The following is a 27,104-nucleotide window of genomic DNA, read 5'->3' as shown; positions in this document are numbered from 1 at the left end:
GACTGCTCCCAAGGATGGCCCATCTGCTCCTGGACTGTGGCTCCCAGCCAGCCCTGGGGAAGGGGCCCCATGCCAGCAGAAAAGGAACAAGAGGGCCCAGTGTCTATCCTGGACAGAGGCAGAAGATGAATGCAACCAGGTGCAGAATCCATGAGAAATCTTTATTCTCCATTAGGCTCCCCACGTTACTTACCCCAGGAAACTCCCTATCCCCAAATCTGGATTAAACCACAGGCAGAGGATGAAAGTATGTTCTCCCTCTGCTCCTACTGGTGCCAGCTATTTGCTCCAGCTTCTCTTGGCCCCATTAGCCACCAACAGTCAAGGGCAGGAGGAAGAGCTGGTACCAGGGAGCAAGGATGAGGCCTGCCTCCCTCATCACCCTTTCATAGCACCCCACTTTGGAACCTGGTCTTCCCCTGGCTCCCCAGGGCCTAGCCTGGTGGTCCTGTTTTCCATGGCCTGTCCCTCCAGTGGTCCTCTCCCATGTGGGCTGACCCTGTCAAAGACAGTTTCTCAGACGGCCTTGATCGCCATGGTAGAGTCCTCTGGTTTTTCCCTTCCTCATGGCTAGGTTCATTGGCGGTTCTATCCCTGGAGCTTTTCTCACTAGAGAGCTGGCCCTTAGCTGGTTTAGTCTTCCAGATACCCTGGCCACCATGCTCTGCCGAGGTCTCATCCCAGATGCCACAGTCCTCTGAGGTCTAACTTCCGTGGCCTAGCTCTTTGGCCATCAGGGTCTCTGTGTTCTGGCCTCCTGGGAGACTTGTCCTCAATATCTGGGACTTCACAGTGTGGGCATCCGGGTCCAGGCCTTTTCGGAACAGGAGCCCCTAGGTTTGAGGCCTTTGGGGGTGTGGTCATGCAGGACGGTCATTAGCTGCGGGCAGGTCTGTCCAAATGTCTGTTCCCCATGGTCTGGCTCTTTGGTGAGCCTGCCCTCTAAGGCCTGGTTATCTGATGGTGTGGGCAGCTGTGGCACAGCCCTCCTGTAGCATGGGTCCCTGTACTTGACCCCAGCAGTGGTTTTGTCTGTAGTGGCCAGTCTTTCCAGGGACTTGCGGGGTGGTGATTTGAGCCTCCAGCAGTCATCCACGTGGTCTGGCTCCCTAGCAGTCCTGTCTCGGTAGGACTGGTTTTTCAGTGGCGGGCTTGTCTGTGACCCAGCCCTCTCATAGGTCTGTGCCCTGCGGTCTGGGCACACGCTGGGCTCGTCTCTAGGCTGGCTGGCCTCTGGGGATGTCAGTGTTTGTTTGAGAATTAGGTACTGTTGGGAAAGAGAACAGACACTGTACCAGGCAGGACTGCTTGAGCACAGAGCAGGAGGCTTTTCCCTAACCCCCACCCTTGGCCCTAAATGTGCCGGGCTCCAAGGGAGTGCCTACCTCCTTACGGCTATTGATGGCCTGTTGTAGCCACAGTAGTTCCATGGCCAAGTGGTTGTGGTGGTACTGGAGCTCAGTCTGGCTGCGGGGCAGTCCTAGACCTGCAGCTTCTGCGAAGGAGGGAAGAAAAAAGGGAGAAGGCTTTAGGGGTACACACTGGCTACTGGCTACCCTTAAGCCCTGGCACTCTCCCCCTGCCCACCCCCGAGTTGCCCTTAACGAGGCACTGGGAAGAAAGAGAGGGATGCAGCTCATGGAGCACAAGCCTTTCTACTTTTCATATGGGAAAGCTGAGGCCCAGAGCAGGTCAGGGGCTTGCCCTGAATTGAGGCACAGAGGTACCTGGGTTTTCCATCCTTGACGTACCTCTGGTCTCCCCTTGGCTGGGATTCCTGGCTTTCCTGCTGTGCTCATCCCGAAGCCAAGGGCTGTCACCTCCGCAGAGAAGACTTCCTGAGTTTGCAGAGCTGTCTCCTGACTTCTTCAGCATCACCTCCCCCAAGACAGCTTCTCTCTCAGGTTCTTTACATGAGAAGCTGCTCCGCAGTTCCTGCTCTGGATTTGGTGCCCTCCCTTGGGGTTTCTGGGTCCGATGGGATTTTGCCTTCTGAGAAATCAGAAGTATGAGAACCTCACAGCTAAACCCTCCAAATATCTGGGTGCCAAGATTTAGCATACAAGGTGGTAAGGATTAAGGATTGGCATGTGAGGAGTGCAGTCTCTTCCATCGAGAAAAGCTTGTCAACAGGAAGGGTGGATTCTACCATTTCCTTGAATCCCCTCTCCAGGTCCCTCCTACCCCTCGCTTCTTCCACTGGGGTGTATACTACCGCTGGGAGAAACTGGGGCCTGGGAATCCAGCCCTCTGTCCACTGAAGCGTGCCCAGATCACCCTCGATTTCTCGTACAATAGCTTCATACTCAGCTCGCAGATTCTGGAAGTGGCGTCGGACCAAGAAGCCCCGGACGCAGGCCTGGCGTGGAGAATAAGGGGGAAAGAAAATGCTTATCACTGCACAAGTGGGGGCATTTGGGGGGGTTTCCTGGAGAGGTCGTCCCAGGGACAAAGAGGGGCTCTGGCCGCGGGAAAAGGCTGGGTGATGCTGTACGTCAGGACAGTCTCCGGGGGTTCAAGGGAGGATGCCGGACTGGATCCCTCTCTTGAATTTAAGGCCCTTCCCACCACTTCCTCGATCCCGCAGGAGCGTGTATGGTGGGAGTGGAAGGCCGGTGAGGGTCCGTGGTCCCAGCATTCTTCAGGGCGGTGGGGGTGGGACGGTAATTCCAGAGGCGGACACGAGGGTAGGTGACTGAACGTGGTACCCTCATCTCGTTCGAAGGTCCCAATCCGAGATCCCGTGGTGGGAATCGTGCGCCCCCCGCCCGCTCCGTACCTGCAGCACCGACACCCTCCGCATCAACCGCTCCCGCTCCATCCCGGCGCCAACAGACCTGCGGCTGGCCGGGCGCCTGCCAGTTGCGTCACTAGTCTGCGCCGCACGCAAGGCCCCGCCCTGCCGTCTCCAAGGCAACTCTGCTCCTCCCGCGGCCGCGGCCAGCCTCGGGGGGCCGGTTCCCAATACCCACTTCCAGACCCACCCCCCACCCCCGCCACACCAAGCGGGACCGCCCGAACCACGGTGTGTCGCAGAGGGGTGTCTCTGCGGAGGCCGGGTTCCGGGGGCCTTCGCCGAGTGAAGGCGCAAGGAGGGAAGGAAGCAGACGGAGCCGGTGTCTCTTTTTCTCTGGTTTAATGCCATCCAGTGCCCCCCTCCCCCGTAGCACCTGGGGAGCCGCGGAATACCCGATCGAGTCCATAAAAGGTCACAGTTTGAAGGGAATGAGAGGGGCAGTCTGGGCCTGGGTCCGACACCTACACAGCTGACTGCTCCTCAGGCTCGGCGTTCTCGGCCAGGTGCAACTTCTGTCTGTGCCAGTCAAGGATTGCGATGCTTTGGACCCCAGTCTTCCCAGCCCTGTCTGTCCATCCTGCACCGGCTTAGTTTCCCCAACTGCACAAAGAGGCGGGGTCGGAGGACTCGGGTGATCCGTGGTCCAGGTTGCAGCCCACACCCGCCCTTCTTGCTATAGGTAGCTTACTCCCTTCTCTTTTGGTCTAGATCTTGCAGGTACGTGCACCCGCACTGTTTCTGGCTGAGACTAGATGGGGAGATAATCTAAATCAGTGAAAATAATTATTCAATGTTGAAAGAGTAGGAAGACATCAGACAAGCTTTGCCATGGATTGGTGTCAGCTAAAGTACTTGCAAAGATTTTCTTTCTTTTAAAGATTTCATTTTGGGGGCGCCTGGGTGGCTGAGTCAGTGAAGTGTGCGACTCTTGATTTTGGCTCAGGTCATGATCTCGGGGTTGTGAGATCGAGCCCTGCAGGGGGATTCTCTCCCTCTCCCTCTGCCTGCCCCCTCTCCCTCTCTTAAAAGAAAAAAAAAGATTTTATTTTTTTTCACTAGTGTGACTTAAAAGGTTCTATTTTCATTTTTTTAAAGATTTTATTTATTTATTCGACAGCGAGAGAGGGAACACAAGCAGGGGGAGTGGGAGACGGAGAAGCAGGCTTCCCGCTGAGCAGGGAGCCCAATGCGGGGCTCGATCCCAGGACCCCGGGATCATGGCCTGAGCCGAAGGCAGCCGCTTAACGACTGAGCCACCCAGGCACCCCAAAAGGTTTTATTTTTAAGTAGTTTCTATACCCAACATGGGGATCGAATTCACAACCCTAGAGATCAAGAGTCCCAAAAGCTCTACCGACTGAGCCAGCCAGGGGCCTCACTTGCAAGGATCTTCCTAAGTGGATAAATCACATTCCCTGTAACTCTCTTTCTCCTGATATTTGGGACAATTCTGCCTGGGGGGCAGTTTGTGACTAATTCTGCTTCAGTAGGACAGAAAGGAGAGACGTTGGTTATATTGTAAATACTCCTAGAGGGTGGTGGGGAGAAAGAAACTGATTTTGTCTGTGGGAGGTGTGGACACACACACACACCAGCAGGGTCCCCTGGAAAGGATACATAGAATTACTAAGATCTTCCAGCTGTCAACAGAGAGAAAAGGAGGTTCCTGTCAGGAGAGGCACCAGGCCCAGCCCCAGATGCTCTGCAAGCTATCTTCTGGTAGGGGTTGGGGCTCCATGCACCCCCAGCTTTTCACCCAGGGGCCGGGAACAGCTTTGGGATCATGTACCTCCCCCAGCCCCCAGTGGCCCCGGGAACAGAAGCACCCAGCCCTGACCCACATTGCTGAGCAGCTGGTCCAGGTTTCGGTCAGCCATCGTCTTCTTCTGCTCCTCGGGCAGCCCCTCGGTGACCGCGTCCTCCTCCTCCTCCTCCTCCTCCTCCTCCCCGCACACGTCCAGGCTGAAGTGCAGCCGGGCCAGCTTCTCCTGCATCTCCCGCACGTGCTCCAACTGCTCAAAGGAGCATTCCTTCCCTGGACAAGACCCGTCTGAGCCCCGGGAGCACCTTGGGACCCTGGCCCCAGCCATGGCCCAGAGACCGGGCCCTCGAGCCCCACCCACATACCCCTCTCAGGCAGCCCCTGGTGGGAACTCACCAAAGGCCTGCAGCCGGCCCGAGTGGAAATCATTGAGCAGGTTCAGCAGTCCCCCCTCCATCTCATAGACGTCCGTCACCTCGGTCAGAAAGGAGTGCTGCAGGGGTGTGCCTGCAGAGCCGCCCCCGCTTCCGGCCAGCGCCGGGCGGCATTTCTCCTTGCCTACCCTGGGTGGGGTGGGCATGACCATGGTCACAGGGTGGGGGCGGCCAGGTACCCGGAGGTTTTTTTATGCCCTCTGTCTCTGCGCTAATTCATCTTCCTATCTACTCCTGAACAGAAACGGATGTTTGCTCTTGCAGCCCTGCCCTGGGGCACCAGGACTGGGAAGGGAAGGGAGTGGGTGAGCAGGGGTAGGGAGAAGAGGTCAAAGGAAGTCTTTTTTCTTCAGATGACGCTCCTAGCCAGAATTGGGCCTGGAGGGGGGCTTTTGGGTTCCTGTCCGAGCCCTGCCCTGCGCTCATTCCTTCCACGGCCCTGGGGGAATCGCTTGTCCTCCCTGGGGACAGTTACTCCTTATTGTCACGACAGCCATCTTAACCTCTCCCAAAATGTCTTTCTGCTCCTCTCCTCTTCAAAACCGTTTTGAATTTTCCATTGTCCCCAGGATAACACTGAAGGACCCTTCTCAGCCTGCCCCCCCTTTCCTGTTGCATTTCCTACTGTTCTTGCTCCAGCCCTGAGCTTCAGCGACACCCCACCGTGGCCATCCCCAGGCAGATCTCTCAGGCAGGTAGTGTGCAAAGCCACAGAGGGGCACAGTCACGGGAGAAAGAACACCTTGTGTTTCGTGGGAAACAAACATGGAGACATTGTATGGTAGGATACAAATCCCCAATTATTAAGAAAAATTAAGCAAAAATTCATATTGTACATCTGAGTCTCCCCTTACCATCTCCTGCTCCATGACACTTGAGGGCCACCAACCACCTGTGGTTGCTGTGGAACCACCCAGGTTCTGAGAACCTCCCAGGCAATATTTTTCTTCCATACTTATGTCAGGCAAGTCCCTCAGCTTAGACATTCTCTCTCTCTGTCTCCAGTGTGCCCTACAGCCTCTCTTCCTGGCAGCATCGCTCACTCCCTGCTCTGAGGTGCATCAGCATGGTGTGAGATCCCAGTCACCCATCTAGCCTTTCCCCTGCACCTGAGGGCACAGACTGGGGCTGAGGCATCTCTGAGTTCTCTCTCAGCCCCAGGGAAGGCATTAACTGTTGCTAAGGCTAAGGCTTAAGCTAAGGCTGTCTTTACCTTCCTTCCCACGGGGCTCAGCCCAGAATTGGGGTGGGGTCCCTCCCTCCTTGCCCTGCTTTCCTTCTGTACCCACCTCTTGAACTTGGCCCGCTGCTTGGGGGACGGCAGATGAGGGAGTCCCAGGGCCAAGGAGCCGCTGTGGCTGGTGGGCACAGGGACCCTTCGTAGTGTTCCCGGGGCCTGGGCTGGCTGGGTCAGGCAGGGCTTGGGACTCCTTTTCTTCTTCTTGTCCTCCATTGGATGCCGGCTGGGCCTCAGGTCCCACTGGGATAGTGAGAGGCAAAGCCATCACTTCACCCAGCCACCCCTGAGAGCTGCATAGGAAGGGCCCTGGGACCTTCCCCCTGTCCCCTCATAACTGCCAGGGCCTCGGTCCCCTCCTCTGTCCAGGATGGGCAGGCCCAGATGCCGGCGCCCTCCCGCTGGGGTCTTGGATGTGTATTTGAAGGACCTTCCAGGGCCTACCCAAGGCACCCCCCGCCCTCCAGCGCTGGCCTGAAAACCTGGCCGCTGCCTGGAAGGGCTGGACCAGACACTGTTGTCCCGCTGCTGCTGGGGTTTCCTGTCAGGAAGCTGGCAGAGGAAACGGAGGGGGAGGCAGTGAGGCTGTGAGCCAGCAGGAGGCCAGTGGACGGTTAGGGGTGTCTTCACCAGGTCCTCTTGTATATATTTAATCAGCTGTCCGGGCAGATGCTGACAAACTTTGTCGGCAAGGGAGGTGACCAAGGTGTGGATGGGGGAGCCTGGGAAGACCTCAGTGTCAGGCAGGCACCTCCAGAGGATGGGTGAGGGCACTCACTGTGGGATCCCCCTGCCCACTCGGACACTGGCATCCCTCCTCTTCCGCCCACCCCCAACCCGAAACATTAGGCAACTCCCAGAAGTTCTCTGGGACGGGCTCCCTGCCGCTGCGGCCAGGGTGGGGTGGGTAGTCGGGCAGCTGGCGGTCTCGGCCTCCAACAATGGCTGGCCTGTGGCTGGCACTGCTCAGCTCCGGTCCAGCTCCACCCCCTAAGCCTCAGGTCGGCCGCGGTCCTCCCGGAGGAGGCCCGGGGGCTCTTTCCAGGGGCTCTCCCAAGCTGCTCGCTCCAGGCTGCCGACTCTGGGATGGTGGCGCCACTGGGGGCATCAGCATTGAAATTGGCACCTGGCTGGCCAGCCCCAGGGGGGTGTGGTGGAGGGGAGACCGGAGCACGTCCTCCGTCTTGCGTTGAAGCAGCTTGGCCCAATTAAGGACTTGATAGAAGAATTGGAGCAGGAGCCCCTGCTCCCCAGGAATGGCTGGGGGCCATCTGGGATCTATTTCCCATGGGGAGTCTTCAAAGCCATGTGCCAAAAGGATCGCTCAGCTGGGGAGCCAGGATCCAAAATGGAGCGTCAGGCCCGAGACGTTCCGCATCCCCTCCCACACACCCTGGAAGGGGGCAACTGACCTGGAGGTGTGGCGTCGGGAGCGAGGCTTCGGGGCCGTTCCCTCCGCGATCGGCGCTCTCCTCCTAGGGAGCCGAGCGGGTGGAAGTAGAGCTGGGAGGAGGTAATTTGCATTTAAAGAGAAAGTGACCTTCTTTAGCGGTTGGGATGCATAAGATGGGAGGAGCCTACAACAGTTACTAGGCTGTCCCTCTCACTTGACTTTACCTCCCCAGCTGAGCTAAGGTGACTAACGTTGGTTGTGTGCTGGCAATCTAAAAAACTCACTTTCCCCTCAGTTTGGGGAGAAGCTATAGTCCCTTACAAAATGGTGGTGGCTTTGTCAGAAGGCCAGGGTGGGGCGATAGGGATGGGGGGCAGAAAATGTACATAAGCATGTAAGATATATATAAGCATACAAGATATATATACATAAGCCTGTAAGCAGCAGCAGCAGGAAGAAACTGCAAGAGAAGATAACCACCTATTGAGTCTGGGTCCCCTGTTAAGCACTTTACGTACATTTAATCCTCATAACAATCCTGCAGGAAGATACTGTCATCATCCCATTTGCCAAAAGTAAACTATAGTCTTTTGAGGGTAATACTACTCACCCCACGATACCCAGACACTTCTCGCTGGTAAGCAGTGGGGGCTATATTCAGCGCCTGATGAAGTGATGGGACCAAGCCTCCTCCCTCCCCACCCCCAGGTCTAGGAGACACGTGTGGGGAGCATCAGGTCAGAGGGAAATTGGTGTGATTACCTGGCACTTGACCCCAACCCCCAGGAGGCTGACCCAGCGCTGCCCGTGCTGCCTGGGAGGCCAGATCAATGGGGCAGCTATTTAAAGACCTGGCAGAGGCTCCCAGCTCAGGTCCCCAGAGAACAATCTAATGCAACAGGAGACAGGCTTATCCTTGGCCCGGTTGCCCTGCGGTCCCAAATAACTGCCCCAGGGCAATGTTCACAGCACCCCGGTCCCCTTTCCCCTCCCATGGGCAGGAGCAGCTTCCTGGGACCTGGGCCTCCGGGTAAGTTAGGGAGGGATGGGTTCTGTTTCCACAGGCACCCACGCAGGGACCTTTCCCAGGTGCTTCCAACACCAAGACTGTTTCAGAAGGGGAGACATTAATTCAGGACTTTTTCAATAACCAGAGGCTGGAGGGAGGGGTCTGCAAAGGCAGAGAGAACAAGGGGTAAGCTGCTCTCCTCCAGCTGCTAGAGGGGCACCAGGGCTCCTCCAGGAAAGTGGTGGCAGGTGCAGGAGCACCCCCTAGGGTGAAGCTATCCTCAGAGATGCGTGGCATGGGAGCTTCAAGAGTTGGGGCGCCCTCCCTGGACTCCTTCCAAACATCTTTGACTGTGGCCAGCCCAGAAAACTATCAACCTGTTTGGACTCTGATCAGAAGGGGCAGAGGCTCCGAGGGGACAGTCACAGCCAGTGTGAACACATCTGCTTGTGGAGGCCTGGAGGGAAGGGCCCTTTACTTGTCTCTGCTGTTTGTTGGGCATTCACATACCATCCTTTGTGCCAGGCCAACCCAGGCTCCAGAGAGAATAGGGTGCTGGTACAGGAGCCCCAACTTTTGCACCTAGGTTGGCAGGGTGAGCAGGAATGTGTAAAAACCCAGCCCATTCTTCAGAACTGCATGCAGAATGTGGTCTTTTCAAGGAAGGTACAAAATCAAAGGAATTCACAGGTAGGCCAATACCAAAGGATGCTGCCCATGGCGGACAGCCCTGAACAGCAGTGATGACAGTGTCCAGCCACCTGATTTTGGGCCTCAATTGGCCTATGCCTACATCTCTGGTCTCCTTACCTTATGCCTTCCTCATGGATCTTCTCAATGTCCTGTTTAAACACCTTCAGTGGTTTCTCCTGTCCTCTGGATCTAGCCCAGATTCCTTAACCTGTCACACAGACCCCTGGTGACCTCCTGCCACTACCCTCCTGTGCACCTGCATTTCTAGGTGAACTACTTCACTACTAAATCAAGTTGTCAGACTTTTACCTGTCCTTTGTTTGGGTCATAAGGCCCTTCCAGGTGTCCACCTCTAGCTCTTTGCTGAAGGGGACAGGGGCTTCCTTTATGGTTCCACAGCACCACCACCGTTTCTTCATCTAAAAGTTATCTTTCGGGGGGCATCTGGGGGGCTCAGATGCTTAAGCGTCTGCCTATGATGGCTCAGGTTGTGATCTCCCGGTCCTGGGATCGAGTCCCATCTTGGCCTCCCAGCTCAGCGGGGAGTCTGCTTCTCCCTCTCCCTGTCTCTCCCCCTGCTCGTGCTCTCTCAAATAAATAAATAAAATCTTAAAAAAAAAAAAAAGTTATCTTTCGGGATGCCTGGGTGGCTCATTTGGTTAAGCATCTGCCTTTGGCTCAGGTCATGGTCCCAGGGTCCTGGAATCGAGTCCCGCATCAGGCTCCCTGCTCAGCAGACAGTCTGCTTCTCCCTCTGCCTGCCGCTCCCCCTGCTTGTGCGCTCTCGCTCTGACAAATAAAATCTTAAAAAAAAAAAATTAAAAAATAATAAATAAATAAATAAAAGTATCTTTCTCCAGGGCGCCTGCTGGCTCAATCAGTAGAGCATGTGAGTGCATGATCTAGGTATGAGTTCAAGCCCCACACTGGGTGTAGAGATTTTTTTTTTTTCTAAAGATTTTTCAAAGGGGCACCTGGGTGGCTCAGTCGTTAAGCGTCTGCCTTCGGCTCAGGTCATGATCCCAGGGTCCTGGGATCAAGCCCCGCATCGGGCTCCCTGCTCGGCGGGAAGCCTGCTTCTCCCTCTCCCACTCCCCCTGCTTGTGTTCCCTCTCTCGCTGTCAAATAAATAAAATCTTTAAGAAAAAAAGGTTTCTGAGAGAAAGAGAGCAAGCATAACCGACCAAGCCCCCTGGGCGCCCTACAGGGAGCACTCAAAAAAAAAGTATCTTTTCTTCATCACTATCCTGACCCTTCATGGGGCAGGGGCAACTTTTCATTGAATGAAAGAAAGCTGATGCTTCTATGTATCTGAGAATCTTGGCAAATTTGCCCCGGGCTCTGCTCAGACAGCTCAAATGAATTTGCCTGTGGTGACTTGGCAGGCAGGGGGCACTCTGGAAGATGCACGATATGGCACAGCCAAAGGCTCTGCAGCGGATCCAGACAAGTCAGCGATGGCTAGGTGGATCCAGAAGCACCAAATGACCACAAAGGTCAGGAAACAAGTAAGGCAACAGACTCTTTATTTAACGTGGTTTAAAATACATCAAAATCAAGTCCCTGGCTGTTGTGAATACCAAAAGGAGACCAAAAAAGGCTGTCAGCACAGCTTTAAAACAAATCTGGGTGGCCAGGTCGGGCCATATGGGAAGCAGTTACAGGGACAGAAGGCAGCACCCCTCCCCCAGGCAGGTGCCCGGCTGTCCCTGGGGCGGCCGCCTCTGCGCTGCTCAGGTGGGAGGCCTGGGGCAGCAGCTGGAGAATCAGCTCAGTAGGCTTTGGCCTCCCCCACAGCCACCAGGGCAGTTCCACTGGCCTCTCGGTCGGCCCTCAGCAGGGCCACTGAAATGGGAGCGGAGATAACCATCTTTACAGACAGAACATCCTCTTACAGAAAGTGCCTGAGCTCAGCCCATGGTCCAAAAACCTCATGGAAAACAAATGAAAGCTAAGTGCTGCCGATACCTCTCGGGAACCTGGTGTACATGAGGCTCTCAGCCCAGCAACGTCCGGGGCACACATTACGTCAGCAGGGCCAAGGGCTCTGGGCGGTGAGCCTCACCGGCAATGGTCCCCTGGAGGAAACGCTAGCAACCTAAGAATCCAACACAGCGCTTGGTCCTAAAACTGAGGTCATGTGCTCGGGCCCTGCCCTGGTGAGGAAGATACTGGCCTTCATCCAGATAGGCCACCTTCCCTGCATCTGGCCCGGGCTCATGGCTGGCGAGGGCGGCCCCAGGTACCTGGGCGGACTTTGGAAAGCAGAACAAGCAGAACAGCTGTAGTGATTAGTGTGATTTGGTCAATGGAGAGAAGAGGGAAAGGGACAGTGGGAGCCTTAACTGTAGCCTGGCCTGTACGCCTAGACATGGCTGGAGCTGAGGGCAAAGGTTCTACTTGCCCAGGGCCTGGATTTTGGATGCAGGAAGCCTGGCTGGGGCCACCTTGCTCACTGCAGCCCCACGGTAACTACACTGGCTCTCTAGGGGCGGCTATGCCGTGGTCCCCCACACCACCACCCTGGGCTCCCACAGTCGTCCCCCTCAACCCCATGGGCTCTACGAGGTAGCTGAAGCAAGCAAGGCAATCGTGTGGGCTACTGCAGGCCTCCTGCTCTTGAAACCGGGCAGGCAGAAGCTTGCCTCTTCCCTGCGCTTCCAGAGTGCAGCACAGCCTGTACGTGGTTGGCAGTTTGTGTGTGTCTCAGCCTGACACAAGGCCGGGGCGGGGCGGGGGGGGGGAGTGCGGGGGGGGAGGGGGGAAGAAGGCCTTATTGGGGAAGGACACGGCAGATCCAGGGACCATTCCAGATATAGCCATTTCAGAGGGCAAGATCTTAGGGAAACACTTGTTCACAGGAGAGCAGGAGCTCAGCCAGGGATGGCAAATAGGTCTCAACACTCCTCCTGGCTGCCAGGGGGGTCCTGAGAGCAGGCTACAGCAGGGATTAGCGGGAAACACTCCGAGGCCAAGCACTGCTTCCTGCCATGGGGGCAGAGGAAAAACGGTGTGCCGTTCCCGTGCCATCTCTGGTCTAAGTCGTTAACATGTTTCACGCGCACTTAGCACCCTTCATGAACCTGTTTATGTGAGGGACTGAAGTGAAAGGCATGGAGAGCAGGCTGGTTGTTGAAGATGAACAGACCTGCAGGATAATGAACTAGCTTCAAGGAAATCCAGCAAGAAACCAAAGCTCCACCATCCTGTGCCTGTAGGTCCACAGCTCCCTCAGCTACACTGCAGCCGAGGCCCGGCTGGAGGCGGGTGTAGGACCTCAAGCCCACCAGAGCCCAGCTTCCCAACCCGTGCCTCATTCAGTTGTTCCAGAAAATTGCTCTGTACAGACTGATGAATATGCAACTGGCAAAACTTTCAGTCTAGAGCAGCAAGTACTGGGGGAGTGTGGGGGCACCAGACCCAAGTATCTGCAGCCGTCCTGCGGATTTCTGAGGCTCATCAACTGTCAAGTCTCTGTCCCTCAGCTGTCAGACAAAGAGCTGGGGGCTTCCACACAGGAACCGAGATATCAAGGACATACTTCAGCTTATTCTTTAGGCAATGGGACCAGGGCAAATCTCAAGGATTGCACATTAACGGTGGGGTTAGAAGCAGAAACAGACTCCTAAAAGCCAAGGGGACAGTTGGGCACGGGGCCCAGCAACTGCCACATGGAGACAGCGGTGATGGGCATCAGCAGTGGCCTCCCAGGACTGAAACACATAGGCAAGCTTGTGGCAAAACCATCAGATGCCCTTCTCTTCCTCCTAACCGCAATCTGATTTCACCGACAGGAAAGCTCAGCACCAACATGGCAAAGATACCAGGTGGGGTGTTGAGGGTGGGGGGCACTGGAGGCCAACTGCGCCAGCACCCCTCCTTCTTCCTCAGATCAATACACACACTGTCATGTGCAAAACAAAAACAAAAAACAGAAACCTTCAGAAAGCATCCTTTGGGTGATGTCTTGTCAATCATTTGTGCAGGCTAGAGAGGCACCTGTGAATGATAAGGCTACTGAAAAGCATTGCCGGCCTGGTCCTGGCATCACCTGAGGGCTCCCTAACCGTGTACCAGCCCACAGCAACTTTCTCCAGGTCCCCCGTCCAAAGCAGGACAGCAGCTGGATCCCCAGCTCTGCAGGCCCTGCCCAGGGACCCCCTTCTCCAGGTTAAGAGAAGCAAAGGAGCTTCCAGGGGAGCTAGGAAAGCCAGAGCTGCCCAAGCCCTGCTAACGAGGGAAACACAGTCAAGGCCTAAGTGTGTCATTTGTCACAAGCCCTGAAGGGCAGGAAGGGGGGGGATCTGAGCCTCAAGTCAGACAGGGGAATGCTCAAGTCACTTGTCCTGCCAGCTCACTGTGACAGCAGTTACAGATGGCAGCTCCTCTTTAAGACTCTTCAGCTCACAGAAGAGCCAGTGACTTCACCCGTGCACACCCCCACCTCCAGTGCAAGCCCATGTTCCACTTAGATATAGAAATGTAGGAGGCCTTGCACATATGCCATACGTATGGAAAACTGACCCACAAAATCCAAAACTGCAAAGTGTCAGATGTCAGCCAGGTCGGAGCACCCTGGGCCTCAGCACTGGACTGCCTAGCGGTGGGAGCCTTGCCTGGGCCAGGCCTGGCTGGGCTGCTTGCTCCGTTCCCAGCACGCCCCCCGTGCCAGGTTCCCTAGGCGGTGGTGGAGGTGGACTCCTGGGGCCCTGCTTGGCCGGGCATTTCTGTGCTCGCTGCTCCAGGGCAGCAAAGAGCTTCTGTGACCCTCGGGGAGCTTGGTGACTGGGCCCCAGGACCCTCACAACCCTGATCCCTGGAGGCGGTTGCAGCCTCTGGTCTTCGCTCAGGGCCGCCATCAGGGAGGGAGCCCTGGCCACCAGCACTCAGGTCCTGTACCCTTTTGTTCAGGTCGTTGCGCTCTGTCTGCAGCGCCCGGCACAGCTTCTCCAGCCGCTGGATTTTCACCTGTAGGCCCTCCAGCTCTTTGTCCCGGAGTGTTTTCTAGGGAGAGAAATGGGGCCTCAGTGCCACACCATCAAGCCCCCACCCCACAGAGTCACATGGTAGAAAACATTCACACTTGAATGATACTGGGAGCAGACCAGAGCCAAGAGCTGGTCCCTTCCTAGTGAAACAGCCCTGGTGTGTGCCAAGACATGGCTGCTGGTAGGGGGGCAGTGTGGCACCGAGAAGGGGCGTGGCTTGAAGACAACTTATTTCTCCATTTAACTGCCAGATAACACAAAGTAGGACCTTTTCCTTATCTGTTAAAATGGCCTACTGCGGTGCCTGGATGGCTCAATCGGTTAAGCGTCCGACTCTTGATTTCGGCTCAGGTCATGATCTCAGGGTCGCAAGATGGAGCCCCACATCAGGTTTTGTGCTCAGCAAGGAGCCTGCCTGAGATTCTCTCCTCTCCCCAACCCTATGCCTCTCCCCTCTGCTCACACATGCACCTGCACACACGCTTTCTCTCAAATAAATATATTTTTTAAGGTTTTATTTATTTGAGAGTGCATGCACATGTACACAAGGGCGGGGAGGGGCTGAGGGGCAGAGAGACAAGCCGACTCCCCACTGAATGGGGAGCTCAACTTGGGGCGATCCCAGAACCCTGAGATCATGACCTAAGCCGAAGTCAGATGTCAGATGCTTTACCAACTGAGCCACCTAGGTGCCCCTAGATAGATAAATCTTTAAAAAAAAAAAAAAAAAAAAAAAAAAAAGGCTAACATCAACCTCAAAGATCTTGAGAAGGTTCAATGAACTGCCATTACCTAAAACATTTAGGAAGGTCTAGTATATAGTAGCTACTCTAGCAAGTAGTTCCTCTCTTCTCCATCTCAAACCATGAAATCAAATTAGCTGAGCTACTCTGCATATGAACTGTGTGCACCATTGATACTCCTTGGTTTTTCGGTTCCTGTATTTCTTTCTTCCATCTGTTCTCTTTGCTTCTACTGCAGACCTACCACTGGGCTCACCATTTCCCAGTTGGCAGTGCCTTTGGACAGACAGACACGTAAGTCCCAGTGCCATCTCAGGCCACCTGCATGACTTACTGGTAGGATGCAGAGGAAAGGGCCCAACACTCAAAAACTGCCCTCCCCCCTCCAGCTGCAGAGCACACGCAGCCCACCTCCTCAGCCATCTCAAGCAGGGCCTTGTTGCTGCTTTCCCACCGGGACCGGTACAAGGTGGTTTCTTTCTCCAGCTTCTTGATCTTCTTGGTCATCTGGGTTATAGGACAGAAAGAAGGAAATTGTCAGGGGGCGAGACCATCTGTGCATCTATCATCTGTGCATCTGTGTCTCCAAGGTGGGGAACAGTCCCAAGAGGGCAAGGTATTACGGGTGCAGTCAGTGCCTTTGGTGCCACCTTGGGACATCTCAAGGTAAATGCCGCCGCCACCACCACCAAGGAATGACAAGGCTGCCCCTTCTCTAGGACAACCTGGAGGACGCACGTATCAGTGATGCTTCCTCGAGAGGTGGGCAAAGGCTCGGATCTCTCCTTACAGCCCACCCTTGGTATCAATCACACTGTTACTGTAAACAGCTCCCCAGGAGGCACCCCAGGGGCTGGGGCTTCTGGAAGACAGGCCCAGTGTGCCCCTGCAGCCACACCCAGCCTGGACACTGTTACCTTCTCCATCTCCTGTTTGAATGTGGTGAACACCTCACTGCTTTTGGAAAGAGTGTTCTGGAATTCCTCAAACTTCTCTGTGTATAGGGCCAGCTGGGTGAGAAAGAAGCCGAGATAAGATTAGGCTTCTCTGGAGGGCACTTCTGGTTAACACAGACCCAACCTTGGACCTCGGACCCAACAATTCTATTGAGATACCATTTTTCTTTTCTTTTTTTAAACGATTTTACTTATTTGACAGAGCGAGAGAGCATAGGCAGGGGGAGCGGTGGAGGGAGAGGGAGAAGCATGCTCCCCACTGATCAGGGAGTCAGACTTGGGGCTCGATCCCAGCACCTTGGGATCACAACCTGAGCTGAAGGCAGACACTTAACCGACTGAGCCACTCAGGCACTTGAGATACCATTTTTCTTTAAAACAAAACAAAAACTATGTATTTAGAAGGACAGAATCCAAAATGTCAAGCCTAGAAAACAGGATTTGGGGTGACATATTTTGCCTCTATGTATGTTTTCAAACTTTTCTTCTGAAATTAAGTACAATTAATGTAATTAAAAACAACCGCTCCGTCCCTGCCTCCTCAAAAGCAGCACACTTCCAACTAGGAACGAAGTCCTTCAAGCTCACCTAGCCACCTGGTCACCACCACAGGTGCTGGGCGGGTCCAGAGAGAACAAAGGCTCAGCAAGGTCACACAGCAGTCAAGGTGGTCCTAGAACGAGGGTCTCATTTCCCTCCCCCAGGATGGGGCCCAGTGAGGGGACCTCAAGAGGCACAGGATCAGGACCCACTCTGTCTCACCTGCTGCTTCAGGTGGGTCTCCTGCTGCTTCATCAGCTCGCACATCCTCTGGGACTCCACTGCCTCTTTGAGGAGCTATTTCCAAGACAGGACCCCAGATCCTATCAGAAGCCCCTAGGGGCTGTTTGGTCTTTTTTAGCCATATGCCCCAGGACCCACTGAAGCTTCCTGCTCTCTGACTGCTGTCTGAGGAAGCAACGTCCTGGTCTGGCCAGGCGGCAACCTCTCCCTGACAAAACTGACTATGCGCTGAGCCAGAACCCAACCTGCCTCCTCCCAGACTCCCCACCCTCAGGGCCCAAGCCTCACAAAATCCTTCTCCCGCTGGTGCCTCTCCTCTGCCTCTTTCAGCATCTCTTGGGCCTGCTGGAGCTTGGCATCCACCAGCTGCTGCTGCAGGTCCTTGTGTTTGAAGACTTTGTCGATATGCTGCAGGAAAGCATGGTGGGAGGGCCACCTGTCAGCAGCTCCCTTTCTCAGGGAGGCCTGGCGGCTACAGAGACGTTCCATCTGCAGAGACCACGGTCCCCTGCCCAGCCTCCCATCTCACTCTGACACGCTGGACTCCTCATGTTCCACAGCACTTGGGCCCCTCGTCCCTGGGAGGTCTACTTCCCAATCTCACCTTGTTTCTCTCCAGTCAGTCCTGGGTGGGCAGAGGGATGAAATCAGCTCCCAGGAAGTCAAGTAATAAATACATTCAAACCTCCGGCCCCAGATCACTCCGCTGGGCTAACAACCCTCACTTTTGTAGCCCGACTCCCTTGTAAATGGGAAGAAAGGACAAAAACGACACCTCCACCAACACAACAGCTTAGCTCCGTTGGCAAAGATCTGCCCCATCTATAGACCCAGACTAGATGTGCGAATTCCAAGGCACTCCTAACTGCCGGAGGGGCCCTGGGGGCCGGGAGCAGGTGAGACAGCAAGAGGCGGTGGACTCAGTGTGGCTTCAAAGATCAAAGCAGCTGAGGAAAGGCACGTGGGGACGTCACCTACGTTCCTAATAGGAAAGGAAAGATGGCCTGGAGGTGGGTGGTGGCTGTGTAGGACTCCTTACCTCCTCCCGGAGCTCGTACTGCTCGATCAGCTTCTTGAGCCTCTCTGCCAGCTCCATGTTCTCCTGGCGCAGCTTGGAGTTACGCTCATTGTGCTGTTCCATCTGCAGCTGAATGTCGTTCAGCGTCACCTGGAAGTGTGAGGTCACCTCCTTGCGTTTCTCCTCTTCCTCCCGGGCCCGCTGCACACCTTCTTCCTGGGCAGAGAAGTCAGCGCCAGCTCCATCAGCCACAGCTCCCCAGCCAGCCATGGTCTGTACTGACAACCCTCTCTGCTCTCAGAGTGAGGAGCAGCCAGGTTCCAAGATGTCCTGCGATGGGGCTCCCAATGGACCCCTCTATCGTGACAGCAAGGGAGAAGTTCTCTCCCTAGAATGATGCAGGCATTCTAGAGGAACCTGGATCTCCCAAAGCCCATTCTTCCAGACCTCAGGTTAAGGAGACTTGCTTCTGCACTTTCATTTCTCACCTCTCACCCCCACTCCTGACAGTAGTACCCAGGGCTGGCAAGATTGTGCAGAATTAGGCATGCACACACTATTGGTGGGAAGGCAATCTGGCAAAATCTATTAAAATTTACAATGTGCACAATCTTTGACCCAAACATTTCACTTCTGAGGTTTATCTTGTGGATAAATTGTATACAATGAGCCACGGATATATACATAACTAGAACTTCCACTGTAGCTCTATGTATGTAGTAGTGTAAACTTAGAACGCAATTCCTTAACTGGGGCACTGATAAAATACCGTATATGCATACAACAATGCTGTCAAACAGAATGAGACAGCCCTAAATAAACTGAGAAAAGAGAGCTACGCACTCACTCTGGGAAGCGAGAAGACCGAAGGGGATGTGAAACGATACACGTACGACCGCTCCGTTTATACAGAACCCCACGCGGGAGCACGTACAGACGCAGGCAAGTCTGCAGGCTGTACTTGAACTCGTGTTTAAGTAGGTGGACTTCCCAGTGGTTTCTGATGGACACTGGGGCTGAGGAGGGTGGGCAACTGTCACTTTTAATCTGCTAGACTTTCGTCACCTCTGAATCTCTCATACCAAGTTTAAAGTTGAAATGCTGTCAAACTAAAAATGAGCAAAATACATTGCAAAATACCATATATTTGCTGATCCAAATTTGTAAGAAATAGACAAAGGATCCAGAGGTCATAGCAGTGACTGGGCTTTAACCAGACTGACCCCACCCCCGGAGAAGCGGGACGAAAAGTCCCAGTATTCCAGACCGACCAAGGCTGGGAGAGGAGCTGCCTGCCAGCAAACTGGACAATACGGAAGGCCTGCCTCCCGGGCTCCCTCAGCACCTCAGCCTTCATTTACCGGACACGAGTATGGGTCAAGGGGTTCTAAGAAGCTGCCACTAAGGTAGGGGCGTTACCGGGGACACCAATGTCTCTGGGGAAAGCCCGTGCTACTTTTTAAGGGGGAAAGCCCACCGAAGAAGAGTGGAAGTCAAGGGAAGCCGAGTCTCAGGGGCCGGCCCACCTTGAGTGAGCGGTTGTGACGCTGGAGCTCACGGCACAGGCTCTCCAGCTTGCTGCGGGCCAGGACGGCCTTGCTGTGCTCCCCACGCAGGTGGTCCTTCTCCTGCAGCAGCTGGCTCTGCTTCTTCTGCAGCAGCTTCATCTGCTTCTGGGAGTTCCGGTGCTCCTCCAGCTGAGGACAGGCAAGGCAAGGAAGTGCCGTGTGGGGCTCTTCCCCGGGGACCCCGGCCCTCTCCCGACTCCAGTTAACGGTTCCAGCTGGACACCGTGCAGGTGATTCGCACCTCTCCGACAACCCGGAGGGCCCCGTGGCAGGGATACAGAAACGGGCCCTCGGGAAAAGCAGGGCTGCAGAGGTTGCAGACCCCAGCTTCTCCCTGCTCTGACCAGAGACAAAGTTCTCAAGACTCTCACCTCTTGGGACACTCATGCCCTCCGATGAGACCCCCACCACCCCTTCTTGTACTCAACAGACCCCCGTCATTCCCTCTCACTGCTCCGAGACTCTGCACCATTTCTCTCCTCAGTGTGATTGCTGTTATCATTTTGGCCTTTTCATTATGGACAGATCTTAACCTCCTCCTCAGACCCTGTCCTCCCCCCCAGATCAGCTACCCTCCTGTGAGCCCATTCAACGCGGATACAGTGTGACTCAATTATGTAATGACAACCCTTCCAGTGGCCACATTAATATTTATTTAATCTAGTATCTATTATTATAATATTCAACCTGCAACCAATGTAAAAAATTTGCGTACTTTATTCTTCCCCTTTCCTCAGGTGTTTGAAATCCAATGTGTATCTTACGCTCGGAGCACACTCAAATCCAGACTTAGCCACATTTCAATTAGCTCGCGGTTCCTGTCCTGGACAGTGAGATCCAGGCTTTGTCGTTACCCAGAAGCACATGCACCTCCCTTATCTCATCCCAGGGCAGGACCACTATCACCTATCGTTCTAGTTCCTTCCCAATGCCTTTGGTCCCAGGAAGTCTACCATAGTGGACCTCCAACCCAATGACCCAATCGTCCTCCAACTTTCCTTGAACTCTCCTTTAAATAATCACTGACCTTCTTACCTGTCCTTGATTTCTTATACCCTCAACTCTCTTGCCCCTTTGTCGTAGCAGAACTCCAACCCCGATACACCAGCCTTCTGATTCCTCTACACCGCACTGAAGCAGCCTTGCCTGAATAATCTCACTTTAAGTTCGCGACCACCCCTTTGGGGCAGAGCCTTGTCCGCCACGCGGCCCGACGATATTCCTTACGTCAGTCCACAGAGGTGTTTCGTCGACCTCCTTTTTCAACTCTCCTCCGCCCCAGCAACAACTAGCTTTCTCATCTCGCTGAGAATGGAAGCAACCAGAGGCACAGGGGCAGAAGCTCCACCTCTGCCCACCCACCTCCAGCTGCCTTCTCCTCCAGTCACCAGGACCCAGCCACGCTTCCTACCACAGCCCGCCCTCCCGCTCTGGCCCTCCCCTCCTCGTCTACTTGAGAACATCACTCTAGTGACTCAGCTACTCCTCCCTTCAACAGTCCTTCCCTGGCTCGCTCTGAAGGGGTGGTATCTTTTTCATATCCTGTCCTTTATTTAATCGTTATAATCACCCCACCAGGCAGGTGTGATTTTCCCAATTTTACAAATGAGAAAAATTCCCTATAGGAGAATTCCAGCTAATAAATGTGAATAAAGTGAAAGAAGTTAAAAATAAGTAGTCAGGAAATGACCCCGGATGAACCCATTCATTCAAATTCTGATGGCAACCTAACAAGGGAGAAACCTGGGTGGCCCCACCTGAACCCGGCGGGCAAGCTTCCATCACTAAAAGTGGGAGGAGCACACTGTGTTTCTCTACAGAGTACCACTTACGAAGAGCTCTTATCAAAAGTGTTGAACTTGGATTGGATCAAGCTTCTAGAGCTAATTTCCACTTTATCTACAGGAACTAAGGAGATAAAGGAACAAATTAATTGCCACCACAAAGCGAGAAAGTGAGGCACCCTACAGGACAACCGATCTGCAATATGTCAATGTCATGAGAAAAAGGTTGGCAGTAAGATGAAGCCTGTTTTGGAGTAAAAGGAAAAACAGTTTTAAGGACCCAATGCATTAAATGGACCTCCTCTAGACCCTGATTTGATCAAATGGACATTTTAAAAAACAGGGAAAGATTCGGGTTAGAGAATATCACATGACCAGCGCTAATTCTAAGTGTGAGGACGGCGCTGTGCATTTCCACATTTTGGGAAGACGCACACTGAGGCACACAGGTGTGAGATGATGTGCTATCTGGGACTGGGGCCAGAAGCCAGGGTTCCACCACTGGAACGTGAAGGGTCTCCTCTCACAGTCGGCCTGGAAGAGGCCAGCTGGGACTTGACTCCCAGATGTGGAAAAGACTCAAGAGAGAGGCTGAACAGGAATTAAGCTACCCACTTGCCCCTGCACCCTCAACCCCATGCCAGGTGGCCTGCTGACTTTCCGAGACAGGGCGGGTGCAAGGAGAAGGGGGAGAACTGACCAGTTCGGCATACTTCTTGCACAGAGCTGCGAGCTTCTCCTCTGGGGTGCTCAGCGTGTTCAGTGTCTGCATCAGCAACGTGATCTCCTTCCCTGCAAAGCACAGGGAGCGAAAGCATGGACCCCTTTCTCTGGGGCTCTCCCCAGGCCCCCGCTTACACTCTTAGGCCTTGAGGCAGCCCTCCACCATTATACTTTATATTGTTTGTTGAACTGGCTGCCATCCCGTCAGACCGTGTGCTTCATGAGGGTGGCCGCTAACTCACTTCTGCCTATTCCTGTCACCCCAGTGCTGCCTGGTACTGTCCCTAGTGCCCATCTCAGAGGACGTGCTCAACAACCGCTTGACAGACAAATGACTGAGGCTATGTGGAGACTCCGTGGTGAACACTGGGGGTGGGAGAAAAAAACTTGCCTGCTCTACCAGCAGGAGGGAAAAAGACATCCCACTGGCCAAGTGCTACTTGTCGACGCAGGGAAGGCCCTTCTGAAAAAGGATGGATGCAAAAAAGGAATAGGTCTCCTCGGGAACGACTAAAACTCTTGTCAACAGAGGCAGCCAAACAGTGAACTTTATTTGTTCCCTCCCAAACAGTGAACTTTAAAAAGAATGCATCTTCCAATATTTGATCCCAAGATTAAGGAACAACAAAAACAAAAAACCATCTTTCAATTAGGATGACAGGCAGAAAATGCGGAAGTAAGGACTAAGACATGGGTATATCACTTAACTTTGATTCTTTAACACTCACACTACCTGCTCCCCCAAAACTTTCTCTCACTGTCTGTGCCTGAGTCAAGGGCTCTTCCTTCTGTCTCCCTGGAGGGCTGCTGTGCACAGCACAGCACCCAGCTCCTGAAGTGTAACCCCAAGAGGCCCAAAAGATCAGTGTGGAGACTGCAAGCATTGGCACACAGGCCAGATCCAACCCACACGTGGGTTTTGTTTGCCTCCTAGCATATTAGTTGCCAATTGTTAAAAATCCAGAGAGATTTCAAGTAACTCTGCATAAAAGGGGAAAAAAGAAAAGAAAAGAAAAGAAAAGGCTGGCTACACTTAGCTTGTAGTGTTACATGCTGTCAGCATGCTGGGACCAGAGGGCAATCACCCCTTTGGATGAAATAGGCAACATATTGTCCTCATAGGATCCCCTGTCTAACTTGGCTTCTTTTCCTTTTTCTTTTTTTTGAAGATTTTATTTATTTATTTGACAGAGAGAGACACAGCGAGAGAGGACACAAGCAGGGGGAGTGGGAGAGGGAGAAGCAGGCTTCCCGCAGAGCAGGGAGCCCGATGCAGGGCTCGATCCCAAGACCCTGGGATTCTGACCTGAGCTGAAGGCAGACGCTTAACGACTGAGCCACCCAGGCGCCCCTAACTTGGCTTATTTTTCAACCCTGGTCTAGTCCAAATCTTACTGTAGACAAGCGAAAACTAAGCACCAGAAAGGAAAAGGTCTTGCCCAAGTTCACAGAGCAGGTTAGAAATAGTGCTGGCTGACACAAGAGCCCACACAGGCCTCCTGCTCTCCATTTTCTCAAAGATGGAGCAGGGTAGATTTTGGTTCTCATCTACTCCCAAGGCCAGAAGCCCCTGTGCAGTGAACAACCTACATGCCTCTGTTCTATGGCCCGCAAGCCTGGCTTGGATCAAACTAATGTGACTTGCTGCTCTGGAAAGTAGTTTCCTCTGAATCCTGGCAGAGCAGGTTAGCCCAAGGAATGTCAGGTCCAAACTCCCCCGCCTCACCAGCCTCGCCAGTAGCTGCCCTCTGCTCACCCAGACCCTTGGCTTTCTTCTTCTCCTGGGGCCTTCGGTGATCTCGGTCTCCGACCTCGTCACTTGCCCGGATCTCATCTGTGCCCGGCTCCCCCTTGGAGGTCTCCTTCTCACCATTGACTACCGGGGTCTCTGGCTCAGGCTCCCCATTCCGCGAAGCATAGGTCCGGGGCTTGTCTGCATCTTCGGGTTCAGCAGGCTCACCCTGTGCCCCATCCTCACCTGGGCCCCCCTGATTGTTGTCCACACAGTATGTACTCAGGATGTCTTCCAACTGGCGGCTCAGCTCCTCAGAGACATCACGGAGGGCCCCAGACTGAGCAGTTTTGGCTTGTGCTCCTACAGCAGGGCAGGATGAGGGGCAGAATGAGAAACAAGATGGTTATTCCACTGGCTGGGATTTTTCAGGCCCAAACTTACTGGTTTGGGTTAAACGTTGCCTACCTTCTTTAAGCCTCAGTTTATTCACCTATAAAATGATATAATTATTTCCCATTACTGCCCACCATGTCTGTTGTGAGTGTGAAAGAAATCAAGGAAATAAAGCAACCAGCACATAGAGATGGCATGTACCTGAAGCTCAACATCTAGTCCATCCCCCTTCTCCTCCCCACAAAAATTATTTCTGGCTATTAAAGTTCCAGGGGTGCCTGGGTGGCTCAGTTGGTTAAGCGGCTGCCTTCGGCTTAGGTCATGATCCCAGGGTCCTGGGATCAAGTCCTGCTCAGCGGGGAGCCTGCTTCTCCCTCTCCCTGCCTCTCTGCCTACTTGTGCTATCTGTCAAACAAATAAATAAAATCTTAAAAAAAAAAAAGTTCCAGAAAGGCCTCCAATATGAAGAGCAGTAACCCACTGGTGAGTGTGTGTGTGTGTGTGTGTGTGTGTGTGTGTGTGTGTAGTATTTATAACCTGGGCTGGCTGGTTGAATGTTTCATTTGATTGCCACCTGATTTAACCCTGTCAAAGCCTTCTCTCAAGACTTCTGTTCCCGTGCTTAGAGTGGGAGGCTATATCAACGTCCCCCCAACCTCGGGAAATGGGGATCTGGGGGTGACACAGACTCAGCGCGGTAGCCCTCTCATTCTACATTTCCTCCTTCCTGGGTAAACAGCGGCAGAGGCCTCCAACTCCAGAAGCTACCCTGGCGCACCACAAACTCCTCCCCCTGCCCGCTGGAAAGCAGAGCTGGCACACACCCTCAGTCTTCCCCGGAGCCTGGCTGGAGGAACCTTCGGCTTCTGTCGCAGGAGCCGGCTGGCTGGGCCGCCCCTGGGTTCCCTCTGGTCCTGCTTCCGCTTGCCCTGGGTTGGTTTTTGGGTTGGAAGTGTTGCCCGACTGCTTAGCAGCCCCATTCTTTTTGTCTTGGTTCTTCATTGTGGTTTGCAATGCTAGGCTGGGAGCAGATCCTATAGAAACAAGCACACTCGCTATTTTCCAGACTTCGAAATTCTTCACAGCTTGGAGCCGAAATCCCAATACCGGGTGCACAAAGCTTCTTAGCACACACTGGCTGGCTTTCACCGGAGGGAGCCAACGGTTCTGTCTCAGGCCGGTCAGGGAAGCACGGCGCGCCCAGGCAGGTTGTCGGGGCGCCGCTCCAGAAGTAGGGCAGGCGAGGCCTCCTTTTTCTCGAAGCCGCTTCCCGGCACTACACGGCCCCCTCACCACAGGCAGAGCGCGGGATAGGCTCAGGGCCGGAGACTGACGTGGCGGGACGCTCGATTCCCATCCCTCCCCCGGCCCCCCAGGCCCCACGTGGGTGCCCCCCGCGCGCGCAGCCACCCACGCCCCGCGCGCCCCGCCCGCCCGCGCATGCGCACAGGCCCCAACCCGGTCCCCCCGGCCCGCGCCCTTGCGCGGAATCGGCATGATTTCCCCCAGTGGCCGAGAGCGTTCAGGCCCACAGACCTTCTGGTCGCCTAGTCCGCCCAGCCTCCGCGACACACACCTCACTGCCGACCTCCCGACAGCTTCGCCCGCTCTGGCCTCGCACCGGAAACCCTGGGTAACCGCTGCCGGCCGAGCCGCCTGCTCCTGCCGCAGCCAATCAATAGCCGGAGCTCTCGCGGGGCTTGCTGGGAAAGATGAAGCGAAGGCGGCCTCTGAGGCGGGTGAGCTGGGAAAGCGGGGGAGGGAAAGGACTACACCTCCCGCCATGCACCGGGGCTGACCCCCCCCCCTCCCCCCCGCAACTCCCAAGGTGCAGTAGAAAGGACTTTAGTTCTGGGAGCCGGATGCCCAGGAGGTCTGAAAGGAGCTAGTCGTTCTGCACAAATACTCGAGTCCATCTCGTTCCTATCGTGAAGTTATAATTCAGGTCCAAAGCCCTGCGACTGGCTATTCTTTACTGCACACCCCCACCGGCCCTTACCGTCTGCTGTGAACATCTATGACTAGGAACTCTTGAGGACAAGGGATAGAATATTGGGCTGGGAATCAGACCTATATTCCAGTCCTAACCTCATCGCTAATCTGTGTGACCGGGCATTCTTTTCTCTCCCAGGGCCTCATTTTCCGTATTCAAATGAAAACTTTTCATAACAATAGTTCTTTGAATGTTTAGTGTACATTTTTCCATCTACTAGCTCAATCCTCGTAACTACTTACTAAGATTAGTACTATTTGTTATTCCTATTTGCATTTGAGGACAGTAAGGCAGAAGTTACTTGTTCCATCGCTATTGAGTGGTGTGAGCAGGGATTCAAAACCAGTCTCGGACAGTACCCATTTTAACTCCTGGACTACTCTGACTCCTACCCAGAATAACCATGGTACCCTTTCCCTGAGGATGAGTGAAGGTAATTTGGTGAAATTATTTACTCCCCACCCCCAACTTTCCATTACCAGCCTGAGTCCCTCTTTGGAAGGAGCTGAGGGGGCTCTGCAAGAAGTTTGGCTTCAGCAGATTCCTGAACTTTTTCTCTGACTGGTCCACCCTCTACAGACAAAATCCGAGTTGCACTTGGAGCTAAAGGGGGAAAACCCAAACTTCTTCCAAATGTGAGATCACAGTTCTTTATTCAGCTGCCTATAGATAATGGAATATAAAGCCAACAACCCATGTGCCTGGAATTTAATGTGTAAATGGTTTGGCTTGTTTCCAGCCAATCCTGACCATGCCCTCTTTTTTGCTCCCACTATACTTTTACTATTTCCAGGATTTCCCAGCTTTTTTGCAGGTGCTATTCCAGCTTCCAAAATGCCCTTCTGACAAAAACAGTATTTTGAGGTCCAACACAGAGGTCACTTCAGAGCCTTCCCAGTGCTCTGCAGTCTGTCCCTGCTCCCTAGGTCTGGATAGAGCTCTGTAACAGCATTAGTAATGGATGTTATTATTTGCTTACAATTCAATGAACATTGTAAGAACTGTTGGCTAAATTGTAGTCCTAAAGCCCAGCATCAGTCCGGGGCAGCGAAGGCAGAGAATGAAATTGTGCAAATCGAGCACTGTTTTGGGGCT

The 27,104-nt window shown here is 54.0% G+C and overlaps 3 protein-coding genes across 5 annotated transcripts; all 3 read right to left on the bottom strand.

Annotated features, from left to right (window-relative positions):
* Positions 1-142: 142 nt before the first annotated feature.
* On the bottom strand, positions 143-3,175 carry IQCC (IQ motif containing C). Its single transcript, XM_027595841.2, is given in 7 exon segments — positions 143-705; positions 707-790; positions 792-1,267; positions 1,386-1,495; positions 1,752-1,992; positions 2,216-2,359; positions 2,780-3,175. Coding segments are annotated over 7 exon segments (1,692 nt in total). The 5' UTR covers positions 3,146-3,175; the 3' UTR covers positions 143-434.
* CCDC28B (coiled-coil domain containing 28B) lies at positions 3,130-9,769 on the bottom strand. Its single transcript, XM_027595978.2, has 6 exons — positions 7,643-9,769; positions 6,283-6,473; positions 4,956-5,122; positions 4,639-4,832; positions 4,415-4,437; positions 3,130-3,313 (listed from the first exon to the last, which is right to left on the bottom strand). Exons 2-6 carry the CDS (start codon positions 6,444-6,446, stop codon positions 3,259-3,261), a joined length of 603 nt encoding a protein of 200 aa, XP_027451779.1. The 5' UTR covers positions 6,447-6,473; positions 7,643-9,769; the 3' UTR covers positions 3,130-3,258.
* A 1,065-nt stretch (positions 9,770-10,834) lies between these two features.
* TXLNA (taxilin alpha) lies at positions 10,835-25,711 on the bottom strand. Of its 3 annotated transcripts, none has more exons than XM_027612734.2 (11): positions 25,593-25,711; positions 24,841-25,050; positions 23,645-23,983; positions 21,866-21,957; positions 19,340-19,510; positions 17,835-18,029; positions 17,084-17,203; positions 16,775-16,849; positions 15,974-16,066; positions 15,468-15,563; positions 10,835-14,329 (listed from the first exon to the last, which is right to left on the bottom strand). In XM_027612734.2, the coding sequence occupies exons 2-11, from the start codon at positions 25,016-25,018 to the stop codon at positions 14,003-14,005; spliced, it is 1,686 nt and encodes a 561-aa protein (XP_027468535.2). In that variant the 5' UTR covers positions 25,019-25,050; positions 25,593-25,711; the 3' UTR covers positions 10,835-14,002. The 3 variants fall into 3 exon arrangements, with proteins under 3 accessions (XP_027468535.2, XP_027468527.2, XP_027468543.2); XM_027612726.2 differs by having other exon boundaries at positions 25,553-25,673; XM_027612742.2 differs by lacking the exon at positions 24,841-25,050 and having other exon boundaries at positions 25,553-25,642.
* Positions 25,712-27,104: the final 1,393 nt, after the last annotated feature.

This window comes from Zalophus californianus, chromosome 4, assembly GCF_009762305.2.
Source record: "Zalophus californianus isolate mZalCal1 chromosome 4, mZalCal1.pri.v2, whole genome shotgun sequence".
NCBI lineage: Eukaryota > Metazoa > Chordata > Mammalia > Carnivora > Otariidae > Zalophus > Zalophus californianus.
This window is presented reverse-complemented; position numbering and strand designations above follow the sequence as displayed.